General features: G+C 38.7%; 1 protein-coding gene across 1 annotated transcript in view; it reads left to right on the forward strand.

The window, feature by feature from the left end:
- Positions 1-14,077, forward strand: part of FRMPD4 (FERM and PDZ domain containing 4) — a 99,343-nt gene that overhangs the window by 29,567 nt on the left and 55,699 nt on the right. Inside the window, exon 2 of the mRNA XM_009071528.1 lies at positions 11,650-11,810. Coding sequence (XP_009069776.1) covers positions 11,650-11,810 — 161 coding nt within the window. The remainder of the gene's footprint in view (positions 1-11,649; positions 11,811-14,077) is intronic.

The following is a 14,077-nucleotide window of genomic DNA, read 5'->3' on the forward strand; positions in this document are numbered from 1 at the left end:
ATTTATGCTACTTAACTGTCTTGTACTCTTTGCTGAGTTTATTACATGTATAAAGACTGCATTTTTCATAAGATTGTGACAGCCATAAAGCTATGTTAATTAAACTTGAGTTTTATGTGTTCTTTTTAAAATGCAAAAATTCTGTATTAAAATCTTCTTATTTCTGCCTCATCAAAATTTAAAAACCTACTTAGATTTATCTATTTAGAAACCTTGCAAATCTCCACTCTGTTTACAGAAGAAAAATGATAAAATCATGAAGCAAGATGTGCTGCATGTATTGCAAAAGAAATTTTATTCCTTAATTCAGTCATGTTAAATTTTTCTCAAAATGGTAAATTCTTCTTAAAAAAGTTATAAATTGTGTAGTAGGTGAACAATAGTAGAAGAGCAACATGCAGTATTAAAAGAGAAAATGCCTCCAAGTATCTTTCTTCTCTGCTTTTGTCATCTTGCTCTGCTGATGAGACACTGGTCTGTGACTGTCACTGTGTAGAGAAGGGTTACACAGTTCACTGCTATTCTATTTTGTTTTATTTCAGAAGTTGTAAAGGCTTGTTTTTCTCTGTGGGAAAAGAGCACAATCTTAAACTTCACAGGAACTTCATGTTAAGTTATGATTCTTATAAGAAACTGCTAAAATGAACAAAAAGGTTGACAATGTTGGCAGATTATATAACAAATATTATGGACCTGCTGGAATGTGTCCAGAGGAGAGCTGCGAAGATACTCAGAGGGCTGGAGCACCTCTACTTTAAAGACAGACTGAGAGAGTTGGAGCTGTTAAGCCTGGAGAAGAGGAGACTCCAGGCAGGACCTAATAGTACCTTCCAGTACCTAAAGGAGGCTACAAGAGAGCTGGAGAGGGTCTTTTGATAAGGGCATGTAGTGACAGGACAAGGGGTAATGGTTTTAACCTGAAGGAGAGTAGGTTTAGATTAAACATTAAAAAGAAATTCTTTACTTAGAGAGTGGTGAGGCACAGTAAGAGGTTGCCCAGAGAAGTCACGGGTGCTCCATCCCTGTAAGTGTTCAAGGCCAGGTTAGATAGGACTTTGAGCAACCTGTTCATGCTTTGAGCAACCCCCTGTGGTAGGGGGGGATTGTAGCTAGATGATCTTTAAGGTCCATCCCAACCCAAACCATTCTGGGATTCTGGGATTTATCTTAAAATTCGTCAATAATCTTGTAGATATCTGATATATTAATATTCCTAAAGTTGGATTTAGGAATTGCTGATCATTAACTTGCTCAATAAATTCCTAAATAAATCTGTGTGTAGGATTTTGTGATCAGTGTATGTTATTCTGTTGTATTGACTCAGGCACTGCCTGGGCCAAAGCATCCCACCCTCACTGGATATGCACCCTTCTCTTTTTCAAGACTCTCTTAGGGGGGTCTATGTTAGGGTCTCTTTTTCAAGACCCTAACATAGCATTTTCTTTCACTTTCTTAGGATCTGAAATCAGAGTGTTTCACTAAAACCCATGACCTTCATTCCACAGCATCTGAACTGCTACTCTAGTGAAGTTAGTTTACTTGCTTGTCTGTTTACAGTGAATTGGGACTTCTCGAGATTAATAGGGAGATTTGATGGGCTGATCAGCCTGGCTGTAACTTCCTTCATAACACTTTTTTGTGTCTCAAGGTTACTATAAATGACACTTGTGTTTGGCCTTTTTCTTTACCTGGAAGTAGGGGGGTTCTATCTGAATAGGCTTCCCAGAGCAGCTCTCAGTCCAGTTTAACCCCAAGGTGTGGTTTTGAAATGCTGAATATTGTCATTTTGTTCCTTCACCTCTTAAGGAAGCTTGATTGCAGTTATGAATGCAAGGAGGTAATGATTCTTGTACATCATTATCATGCCTACTGTCTTTAATACTATTTTATATAGACACTGTCAAACGTAATGGGTTAATAGTTGGGCTTTTTTTCATATGTAGGTAAATAGAAATTACCCACAGGCTTTAGCCAAAGCTTCTTGGATATAATGAAGCTGCAATGTGATCCACAGCACCCCTATTTTTAAGGTATGTAAAATATCCTGTGGTTGCTAGAAATGCTTTCACTTAGAAAGGTGAGCAACTTACTCTGGAAAGAAAAAGTAAGCCCAGAATATTCACTCAGCCATGTCATGCTGAAGTATAGCAAATAATCTATCAGAAAAAAAACAGAGATCAAATGCACCTGATTTTTTTTCTCCTTTCAATATCTTATGCTTAATTTTTGCATGACAGCTTTATCTGGCAGCCTCACCTCTCATCAGTGCAATCTGTCATTCTAGATTATTTCAATTTAGTTAGTTCTCTTTCTCATCTTGCATTTGCTGAGGAGTCATAATGGCATGCTCTCAAATCAGGAGTCAAGAAGAGTAATCCTCTTTAATTTATTTGTTAAAAGAAAGGGGAAATAAAGAGTTGGTTTCTCTGTTTCCTCTCTGTCCTGAAGGCCTTCTCCAGAGTTGTTACAGAATTAGAAGATTTGCTTTGAAGACTGACTGTGAAGACTTAGTTACAGAACTTGAAGGCTTGATTTTGGGGCTTCTGTGAGTTATTATGAAAGTCTTTTAAATTCATTCTATATACCTTGGTTGCTTGTAGACCCCTTCCACTTTACATAAGCTCACTTCCATCCAGTAGCTGAAAAGTGAAAAACTTTTCCTTGCATTCATTGAATCAGTGCAGAACTTGGACATATTTATAAAGGCAAATTTCTAAGGTTTCCTGTGCTCAAATTTCCAGTGAAGAGAACTCATGGGACACTGGAGACAGCTTATTGTACTGAAGTACAGACTGCTCTGTGTGACCCTGAACTCAGAGAACTCACCATTCTAACTGGGTTGCTATGTTGCTCTTTGCTGAAGTCAACTCTCCAACCTACTCTTGAGTACAGAGCTGTACCCACCAGAATGATGTGGTAGTTTCTATCCCTGAATCTTTAAGTGCATGATTGTGGATAAACTAAGCAGCTGCAGTATTGAGTACCCACTGTGTATCTACTAACCCACATGATGCTATTTCATCTGATTTGCTGCTTCCAGCTGATATTCAGTTTCTGCCTGAGTAAGGCTGTGCTTTGCCGAAGTGGCAATAGGTGAAATGCTGGGCTGATGTGGTATCACCAGAAGGGCTGGCTTTGATTCAGGAGCCATCCAGTGTAAACTGAAAAGGAAGGAAATGGTAGGTAATTCAGAGCCCTTTCTGTGACCTGCTCATCCATTCAGTTACTGAAGGAATGAGGAAGATTAAGTTCAAAGGAGAAACAAATGGGGTTTACTTCTGCTGTAACTACTTATCTCCATATGCTCCTAACTGTACTGAGTTCCCAGGAGTTAGGCAGGTACAGAGCTTCTGAAGCTTTCATATTTCAGCTGTTTGTTCATGCCCAGCTGTACCAATGGGCACATTAAATCTGGATTTTGTCTTCTTACCATGTTATCCAGTTACCCACACTTAGTGTTTACAGAGAGTGACATGTGCATGTCGGAGCAAGCCTCCAGCATTGCACCAGAACAGATTTTTTTAGTCAGGAGCTTTCCTAATCTAATCAGCACCTTAAAAGCTATTTCCATGGTGTTTCTCCTCCCTCGTTCTTTTTATAACATTTCAGTTGGACAAATTGTACATGTTGAGTTGGAGATGGCAGCTCCTTTTCCTCACTGGAGGAGAGATGCTGGTGGCCCTCAGCATAGGTCTGTGCTTTTTGCTGCAGACCTGGGCCAGGCAGGAGCTGACAGATTGCTGTTGATGGGGTTAGCATGAAACCTCTCTAAAGCAGGATGAATAGGAATTGTTCATTCTGTTTTCCAGGGGATGCTTTCAGCCCAAATGGATTTATTGTGTATTTGCAGTTCAGTGAATCTTTTTCTTTTTTTCCTGTTTCTGGTGTCTGTAGTTACAACTGGGTTTATTGATGCATGTGCAGAAGATAATGAAAAGATACATTTCAGCTCATCTTTAACGGCCTCAGAGTAGTTTGCTATCCTACATGGAGCTGTGCAGATCACATAAAGAAAAATGCTTTTTGTGAGATAAAAAACAAGGTGTACTTCAGATCCTAACCCCATAAGTGTAAGAAATTCCTGCCCTGGAGGAAATCCAGTAATTCTAATTTCTAACAAAAACTTCTCACACGATTTTCTTCTCAAAAGACCTGGGCCAGGCAGGTGGCCAGACACACTACCTCCCTGTGCTGTACCACCAGCCCATGCTGCATATGCAAGAGCTGACCTGGGGAAAGGTTTCTTCCAGAAGGAAATGCCAGTGACTTCGTGGGGTCCTAAATCTCTGTTCCAGGATAAGGCAAGGTCCAGTTGGTGGGGAAAACAGCTATTGTTAGCCCTTGGCAATTTCTGCTGTCTTGCTCCCTCTCACAGTTGGCTTACTCTGTGTCTGCACAGCCCCAGCCCAAGGCTTACCCAGGAATTGCTTGTAGGAGGCAGTTCACTCTTCATCCGTAGTTTTGTCCATGCAGACTAGTGCATACAAATAATCTGTGAGATTGCCTTGGTTATGAAAACCTACTCAAGCCTACGGAGTGGGCCCCCAAATCTCCTTCACTTCCAGGCTTTGAAACCAAGAGTATTTTTGCTGAAGCTGGTGTCACTCAGGTGGGAAAAGATTGCTGGGACAAAAACTGAGTACAGAAGTGCCATTCAGCACAGTGCATAGCAGCATAATTGTGCATTGAGGTGGGCTGTGAGCCTGCAGTATGTAGCACGTGTGCATGGCTGCAATTTAGACATAAATTGGCACACCCTTGCTGTCTGTGTGTTTTGGGCACCAAGTCAGGCAGAGGCTGGCATCATGCTCTGCTTACAAGGAGGCAGTTCCAGCTTTCAGGTGGTCAGTGTTGCTGGAGCTCCTATTTTCTTCCTTCGGGAGCAGTTCTCCTTTGTGATTTTTTTTGTATGATGTTTTTGCTTCTTGAAAACTCTATTTTCCTTATTTCCCAGTTTTTGGTTCTGTAACTCATCTTACAGTAGCAATGGCTCCTCTCTGCAGGCTCCCTTCCTTTCTCTCCTTCCCATCATCTGCAGTCCTCTCTTCACCAATTTTCAGTGAGGTGTTTCTATGCAATTTCTGCTATTTCACTGGTGCCTGAAAAGTCCCATCCCAATACAGGTGGTAGGAAATCTAACGTTCGTCATGAACAGAGCTCTTGAAATGCTTGTAGCCATCCTGAGAGAAGAAAAAGAAAAGACAACCTCTCTGGCAGTCTGTAGATAGAAAACTCAAAACAAACTGCTAGTCTGCAGTTGGAGCATGAGGGTTTTTCCCCTGTCTTTGTGGGATTCCAGTATAGAACTTTGTTTTCTTCCCAATATATAACATTCATATATAGTACAGTCAAAATGCAGAAGCATTCACATATTACACATGTAATAACAGGAGACTTGCTAATTGTCATGGCAAACTATGTTTTCAGTGTATTTTTCCCAGTGCCTGCCTGAAGCTGAGCATAAACCTTTTTAGCCCTCTAAATTTGTATTCATATCAGTTTTATTCACTGCAATTTTGCTTCACTTTGCCTTGCTTTAGATTGCACATCATGCTTAACAGTGGAAGAGTGGATTTTGAAATTTTTTATGTGTCAGATTTCCCTGCATCCAATTTTATCGAAAAAGCTGTCACCAGCTTCTTCTGAAACCAGCAAACCTTTTTCTTTCTAATTACATTTTTACCATATGTTCGTCCAGATGGCATATGCCAAACATTTTCTAGGGTGTTATAAAATGACCTGACTTTGGAGGATTTAACTGTTGAAGATGCTTATAAAAAATAGAATTGACACCGGGGCAGAAAAGTAGTCCTAGAAAGAAAGAAAATAAGAAATCTAATAAGTCTTCCCAGTTGTATTTTGTGCCTCTGTTACTGAGTTCTCAGTATACACACCTGCATGCAAACAGTGAAAAAGTAAGGAATGTGTTCTTGAAGTGTGAAAATTTGACTCCTTTTTGAACTGCTGAAAATAAAACTTTTGTCTGTTGAATATGTCTAAAAAGATTTCTGGAGCTGTGAGCAACTCTCTGGTTTCTTGCAAAATGGATCAAAAAAGAGTTTGTCAAGCCACCAGATTCTCTGTAGGAGCAGCAGTTCTAGTTAGCAGTATAATAACTACTTGGGCACTTTTTTCCTTGAAATATCATTTTGAAGTAGAAAGCAGATACAGCTGACGCATGATTTTGACACTTGTGTCCTAGTTCTTAATAATTCTTGATGGATTTCTTGGAGAAAATAAATTAACTTGGGGTACACTGAGAAGTGCCAGGAAGGAAGGAAATTATTTTTCATATTTAGCTACTAGTTAAGACAAATAAGTGAAGATTCTGGAGAGTTTTCATATTTATTCTCACCTATGACAGTTCCCTGTTAACTGTCATTGTTATTTTGGTAGTCTTCCCCGATTATCAGGAGAAAAATATAAAATATCCTCATGTTATTATCAGTTTCCATAATATTGTCTGAGGTCTCAAGCCATTTTGCTTAGTGCTAATTCCTGAACAAGAGTCATTGAATGATAAACAAATTTGATTCCTTGTGTTTATGCAATAGCTTTTGCAACTTCCAGGAAATTCTGAGGACACAACCCAAGACTCTGAATAGAGTATGAACCAAGATGTAGTTTTGGGGCAGGATGGGCAGAGGCTTGTGGTCTCCAGGATTCAGATGGACAATTGTAAATAAAGGTTTGTTCAGTGTTCTTAAGTTGCATAGGTCTTGTTGAAAATCACATCTGCAATCAACAAAGCAGATCATCCACCTCCTCCAAATTAATGAGACAGGATTTTAATAGTGCTCAACAATTTGAAGTGGTTTTGGTATTTCTGAATTAAACCACTGATAAAAAAGTCCTTATCTCCATCCTCCTCAGCCACTTCCGCTCATCAGCCCATGATTGGTTTGACATTTCCACAGACTCTTCTCCTTCATTGACCAGGATTACACCTGCTGTGTCTCAAGTCAAAGCACAGGCTATTTTGTAGGTAAATCAATCTGTTTAAAAGCTAAGGATTAAACCCCTCAAAATTGAGAATTGATGTTAACCTGGGAAGTAATTGAAGGAAACTGTCACAGAGGAATATGAAATGAAACACCAAAATGCAGCCTGTCTCCACTCTGTCACAATATGGTGCTACAGTCATTTGATTACTGTTGGTTTAGAGTTTGTGGGTGTACAGCTGTATTCAACTCAGCTTGAGGTATCACTTTTTCTGCTCTGTTTTGCGATGTCTTTAAAGAATGGAGCTGAAGTTGTTTGGGTGCCTTTGTTACATATTTCCAAAATAATATTTATCATAAGCAGGATTGCTGGTTTCATGCCATAGTTTTCAGTTTCTTAGAAGAGTTAAAGCACTAAGCATTTTTCCCAGGGAAGTGCAGACTCCTGCATGAGAAATTTCAGCCTGCTGAGGAGAAGCTTTCCTAGCTGCCATAGACAAAACTCTCAGATTTAGCCCACTAATCCCTATGTGTCAGGGACTGACATGTCGAAATCCAAAGGTTGCAAAAGCATTGTGCTCATATACTTTCCTTTTAATTACTAGTATGCATTATTAAATCAAGCTGCCAATTGCAGTCTTGGTTTAGATATTCCTTGGGTTATTTGGCCTGTAATTTGAATGAGAAAAATGATAAGAAGATTTATGTGGAAAATGTTACGCAGTTAATAATTCTGAAGCTAGTGATGTGAAGATTCAAAGTGCTGACATTATACCACAGCTCTGACTATACCAAGCATGAGTTTGGGTATGAACATTACATTAGGCTCCTCAGAAAGTCCTGGGCAGCAGAGTTGTGTTTGCATGTGCTGGCTGCCATCTGGCAGCTGATCAGTGTGCCCCAAGGTGTTTTTCTTTCCTAATTTCTTCCTCCTTTGCTCACTGTAGACCACTGTAGACATGAATTTTATGTCACCCAGCAATGACTCCATTCCACTCTGTGTGTTGGTGCATGCACACTTAGATACCTTCTCTCTCATTTCCTCCATTACCTTCTCCTTTGAGTAGAGCAGTTGCCTCAGAGAGTTTTTGAGAGTAAATGCTTGGAATTACACTTCTGCTATGATTTTCCATAGCTGGTAGTTTATCTCTTGCAAGAGTCTGGTATATAATATCTCTGTTCAAGAAATTCTCAAAGAATTGCTCTCCTGAAGAATGGCAGCTATCTGCTACTGCTCACAATGTGAGTGCATCAGAGAAGATAGCCTTTTGTAAAGCAGGGACTCATCTCAGCCATTGAAAATGGCAGGAAATAGGTATCTCTCTTTGAAAAGGCAATCTAAGGGCAGCTTGCATGTGTATATGTGGAAAGAACAGTTCATACTTTAAATCTTGGGCTTCTTACTTTGCTTCCATTTTTCCTTCAGAAGAGTAAATTTTTAGGTATGGTCTAAGCACAGTACCCGCATTTTTTGCTCTGTTTGAAGCAAATGGGAGGCTTGCAGTGTTGGAGTTATTCTTATAAGATGTTTCACAGTGTAAGTGATGCTCTCTGTAGGGTTCCCCAAAATGGCTATTTCAAGTCCAGATTTGTTAGATTCTGGTTTAGAACTCTTAGCATAGTTATTCTGCAGAAGTCAGTATTTTCCGTGGCTGAGATGGAGATCAAATGCCTCCAATTAATGCAAAATTCAAATTAGTCTTGAACTGTGATACTACAACCAGCGTCTCAATAAAGAACTAGCCACAGGAGGAAGCAAGTTTGTCAATGTACCATCACACAAAGCTTTGAGTATTCATCTGATTTCTTCTGGGATCATATTCATATGTCTTGCTGCTCTCCTGAAAATTACTTCCAACGTATTGAATGACACAAGAATATCTGATGCAACAAGCTGTGGAAGTGTGAGCTGCAGAGTCTTTTTAGTTGGTGTATTTCAAGGTGGATAACCTTAAAAGTCAATAGCACCTGCTGTGCCACTCAGAATCATGATGGACTGTTCTTCGTTGATCCTCCTGCGTAGGCTTTGAATAACTGATGCTGAGCTGCTGCAAATTCTCAGTCCCAGCTGATGCAAGGACTGGAGCAAGGCATCCAGTAGTAGGGCTGCTCTTTTGAGCAAATCTCTGTGTCTGCTCTTAGAATTTGTTATCTGAAGTGCAGCTGTTGGTGGGTTTTTTCAGGGGTGTTTTGGATTTCTTTTTGTCATGATTTAGTTTTCAAACCAGACTACACAACCACTTGAAGAGAGAGGACGTACAATGGCAGGAAAGTAATTTTCAAAGGCTTCAGTAGTATTTTCAGGTTGTTTGTAAATATGGCATTTTGTCCCTGGAGAGAGAAGACTCTTTCTCTTTGGGCTTATTGTACCCCAGTTACAAAAATGGAAATGACTATTAGAAAAAAATAGTTAAATAGAGCATTTTAACTTTGTGGAGAGTTTAGTAAGTCTGTAATTTAAAAGAGGTGACAAATGCAGAGTTTCGTATTGTCTACCAAAACAATGTTCACAAGTTGAAATGGATAGTTTTCGAAATACCAGTGACAACTCAGAAAAAGTCCCATTAGAAGGACAAAATGTTTGACTACCTAGAAGTACAAACATAAATAGAAATTTATTGATAGGAGGTGACTGTGAGGTCTTGAAGATAGGTATCCTAAAGAGTCTGCATAAAAGTATCAGTTGAATAAACACAAAAGAAAATTATCTAAAATAAACTGAAAGAATTGGTGGAACAGGAGGAGAATGAAGTATCAGATGTTATGCTCTAGCTAGTAAAAGAAATGTGTTTTCTTTGCTGACTTCATCTTTTGCAGATACTAGGAGAGCACAGAGATATTCTCTTTCTCTCCTATTTTTGCCAGGAAATTGCTTCTGCTGCCTCTGATCATATGCATAAAAAGGTAGCATGTTACTCTTAGGCAGACTGAATATAGTGATAGGGATAGAGAGTTTCTTTGAAGAAAAGCCCTAGAAGAATCCAGTCACAGAAACAGACTCCCACTGAGAGTTTACTGAGATTTTGCTGCTCTTCTGTGGATCAGTAATGAAGCAGACTATGGAGAGAATGGACATTGATGTCATGCCCAAGGTGTATGTGCTGAGGAAAGATCAGAGGAGTTTTTGCATGTCATTGATGCTGAAAACATAGCTCTGAGTGATGTCTTACTCCTTATGGACTGCCTGTTTGAAGTTCTTCAGGGAATTCTATTTGCAGATGAAAAAGGGACAGGAGGTGAGAGCAACAATACAGGCTGTATGGTGTGTTCCTTAACTCTCATGTTATAACATGTTATGTGTAAAATTATCAAAGATATTGGAAAATTACTTGGGTTTCATATTGTTAATTTATTATCAGGTGACCAACTTTCAAACTGATGGTACTGCCTACTGCTGTAGGGCTCTCTTCCTCCAATGTGCATTGTGGTGGTTTTAGGTTGGACACCTGGTCATTACCTTTCTCAGAGCCTGTGCCCTCTCTGGAGATGAGGGTGGGATGTGGTTCTGTTTGTCTACTGCATTTATCCACCAGGAGCTAGAGGTAGTTCAGCACTTGCATTTTTACAGTCTCTTGAAGAGTAGGAGAGTTAACTCCTGGCCAGGCAGCTTTAGATAAATGCTGTCTGAGCTCTGTCAAGACTGCAATAACTTGATTCCACGAGCTGTAGTCTTTCTTCATGCTATGCTGACCATGTGTTGCCTACTGCCTGCAGTGGTGGCTAGGATTCCTGAAGCACATGAGTTCCATTAATGGCCTTTGGAAGGTTATGACACTGGAGTGTGTTTGTCAGTCTGTCTAGTTGGCACTGGGAATTGTTAACTGGGGACCTCCAGACACTGGGTGAAAATGCAAAGTATGTTTTCATTCTGACTGCATACAGCATCAGCCACATTAATGTTAATTTAGGATCTCTATGCTTTTAAACCATTGCCTCTTTCATGGCTATGCAATGTTGGATAGTTTTCATCCTTTTTATTTTCTGCTTGAAAAATCAAGATCTTTCCCTCCAGCCATAAGAATTTTTCTTCTAGGTACAATAAATAAGTTTTGTCATAACACTGTAAGAGGAAAGCAAAGTATTTTAGTAATTCCAGATAAATATATTTTCTTAATATCTTTTTTATTTGTTTGTTTGTGCCCTGGAACAGTTTGGAGTGACTCTGAAGATTTTACCCAAGTAGCAAAAAAATACTGTTACCTGTAAAAATACTGTACCTTATATAGTCTGTTTGAGAGGACTCAGCTCAGAAACTTGCTTAATGTTTTAGAAAACCAAATTTAAATGTATGTCCTCTCTTAAAAAAGGCTGACAGACTCTAATTGTTATGCTTTATGTTATGAGTAGGTCACTCTATTATTTTTCCCTTCCAAAAAATGAAGGATGAAAAATTCAAGTACAGATGACAAAGTCTTTATTGTAGGGTTATTTTTCTTTCATATATGGGATATGATTAAATGTGTGTTGTCAAAGAGATGCCTCTTTATAGGCTGATACTATTGATTAGTATTTGAGACCTGCCAGTAGCATTATTACTTTATGTATAAGAAAATCCAATACAAAATTACTAAGTTGATGTTTCAGTTCCTATAGTGAGAACATTTCAGGTATTCATCTCATATCGTTGCACAAATTGCTTGGCTCAAGTATACCACAAAATCATGTTTTAATGATTTTTTTCCTTTTTCCATCTTTTTTTTTTTCACAGTCACATGACACAATCAGCCACATTTGAAGACCCTCGAATAGAGAGCTGCCAAATAACCCCTCCAACCCCTCGGAAAGTGGAAATGAGGAGGGATCCTGTGCTAGGATTTGGGTTTGTGGCTGGTAGTGAAAAGCCAGTTGTTGTACGCTCAGTAACACCAGGTATGTCTTCCCCACCTGACCCCAGAAGCAAACTTGACCTTAGTCTTCTGAGATGAAATGCAGTTACAAATTCGAGCACTGTTTAAATATTCAGGCAGGCAAAGAAATAACAATTACTAGGTAGGATTTTAAGCCTTGTATTAGCCAGTGGTTTCCTTCCTTCCACTCATTTTTCAACGTTGCGCAAATGTGTTAACAAAAAGCCAGTTTGGAGTTATTCCTCTGATTCGTTACTGTTGCTTACCTGAACAAAGTTAACCCATTTCATTCAAGGAAAGAAGGAAGGTCTTCTCCCTGTTATCTTTATATTGGTTTGATGTCACCTTCATTGCCATTGAATCAGTGTTTTCAAGAGGTATGTTGAGTTTTGAGATTAAACATATTTATTTCTCATTCTTTTTATCATCAGTTTCCCGAGGAGAACTAGGTTTTTAAAAAAAAAAAATTGTTTTTGAAAAAGAGGATGGTATTCAGTTTCCCAAGGAGAACTAGGTTTTTTAAAAAAAAATAATTGTTTTTGAAAAAGAGGATGGTATTGCTCACCATTTTTTTCTTTATTTTCCTTTTGTAACGGATACATCTGTATAACTATTTGGCTAAAAGCCAGGTCAAAATAGATCCCTAAATATCTTATCTGGAGTGAATATTAGTGAGGTTTGTGGTAACTGTGAAGCTATGGGAAGGAGAACTAGGTTTTTTAAAAAAAAATAATTGTTTTTGAAAAAGAGGATGGTATTGCTCACCATTTTTTTCTTTATTTTCCTTTTGTAACGGATACATCTGTATAACTATTTGGCTAAAAGCCAGGTCAAAATAGATCCCTAAATATCTTATCTGGAGTGAATATTAGTGAGGTTTGTGGTAACTGTGAAGCTATGGGGAACCAGCTGGCACTAATCAGTCTCTGAAATAGTGGGTTCCTGCTCTCTGTGCTTAAAAGTTCAGTTGTTATGTAAAATTGCCTTGGAGCCAAGGGCAGAGATTTGACTTTTCTCTTGTTCAATATGTTATCCAGAAGCCCCACGGAGAGCAGAGAAGAGGCAAAATTGACTTGGTGAAGTTCTGATGTCATTTACCCACGTGTGTGCATTGATTGCATTTGTATTGCTTTCATTTGAAGTGAGCAGTGTAACTAATATTTGAACTACAGCCAGCCAGTTTACTTCTCTCAACTTGGCATTATTAATGTAGTTTTATGTTAAAGTTCAGTTTGGAAAATATGTTTATTACATTCTGTTCCAAGTGAATAGAAGGAAATACAAGCTCAGGACAACATGCTCCTGCATGGATTTGAATCCATTTATTCTGGATGTATAAGTGGAGTAAAGGTTTCAATGCAAACAGAGGAAAGGAACAGCTCAATAGAGCTCAATTAGCTCAGCTGTTGAATTAATTGGTTCTGATACTGAAACATCTTCTTTTAAGACTTTATCTTCATATTGATAATATTATTCTGAGTTTTTTATGTATCATCATTGCAGAGTTTAAAGACAGAGACTAGCAAGGATATATATTTCATTAGCAATTGCAATGTCATACTGTCTTATGGGCATGTAATTGTGCTGAGAATCCAAGTATTATCAGCATTTTAAAGCATAAACCCAATGTGCATTTCAGCAGTGCCAGAATCTGAAACACATAGACATGACTGATTGTCTATTCAAACTAACACTAACTATCCATGTCTAACTGAAAGTGGCAATGCTTTCGGATGTACCTGCGTTCATCAAGTGGTAGAAATCCAGAGGAAAAGAGACTCAGCAGCTGGAAGTATAAAAACTGACTGTCTTCAATTGAAGAAAACAGGTTTCTTTTGCCTAGAACAGAAGTGTCAAAGGAGACACCTGTGAATAATGTTCAAATATGTAAGCGTATGTTTCATAGAGAAGAGAAATAAGGTGTTCTCTAGTGTTACTATGCCTGGGACAGGAAACATTGTATTGCAACAAGGAAGATCTGGTGTAGACACCATGGAAAAAGATTTCCTGACCTTAACATTAGATAAAGAGGATCATTTATTTACAGGAAAAAGAACCTTCTCAAGAGAGTGGTCATACAAAATACTAGCCAACACTGATCAGGAATGAGCAAAGTATGGTTGATCACACCTTAAAGGGTTCATTAGTCCACCACTTACATGTCTTTTTGGCTCTCCAGAAAATCAAGCTTTTATTTTAGGTGGCTAGATATGGGTTTGGAACTTGAGAAACTTCAGCAGAAGCTGCTAAGCCACTAACTTTCAAGGTTTTCCTGTTAAGGAAGTACCG

This window comes from Acanthisitta chloris, unplaced genomic scaffold, assembly GCF_000695815.1.
Source record: "Acanthisitta chloris isolate BGI_N310 unplaced genomic scaffold, ASM69581v1 scaffold7590, whole genome shotgun sequence".
Classification (NCBI taxonomy): Eukaryota; Metazoa; Chordata; class Aves; order Passeriformes; family Acanthisittidae; genus Acanthisitta; species Acanthisitta chloris.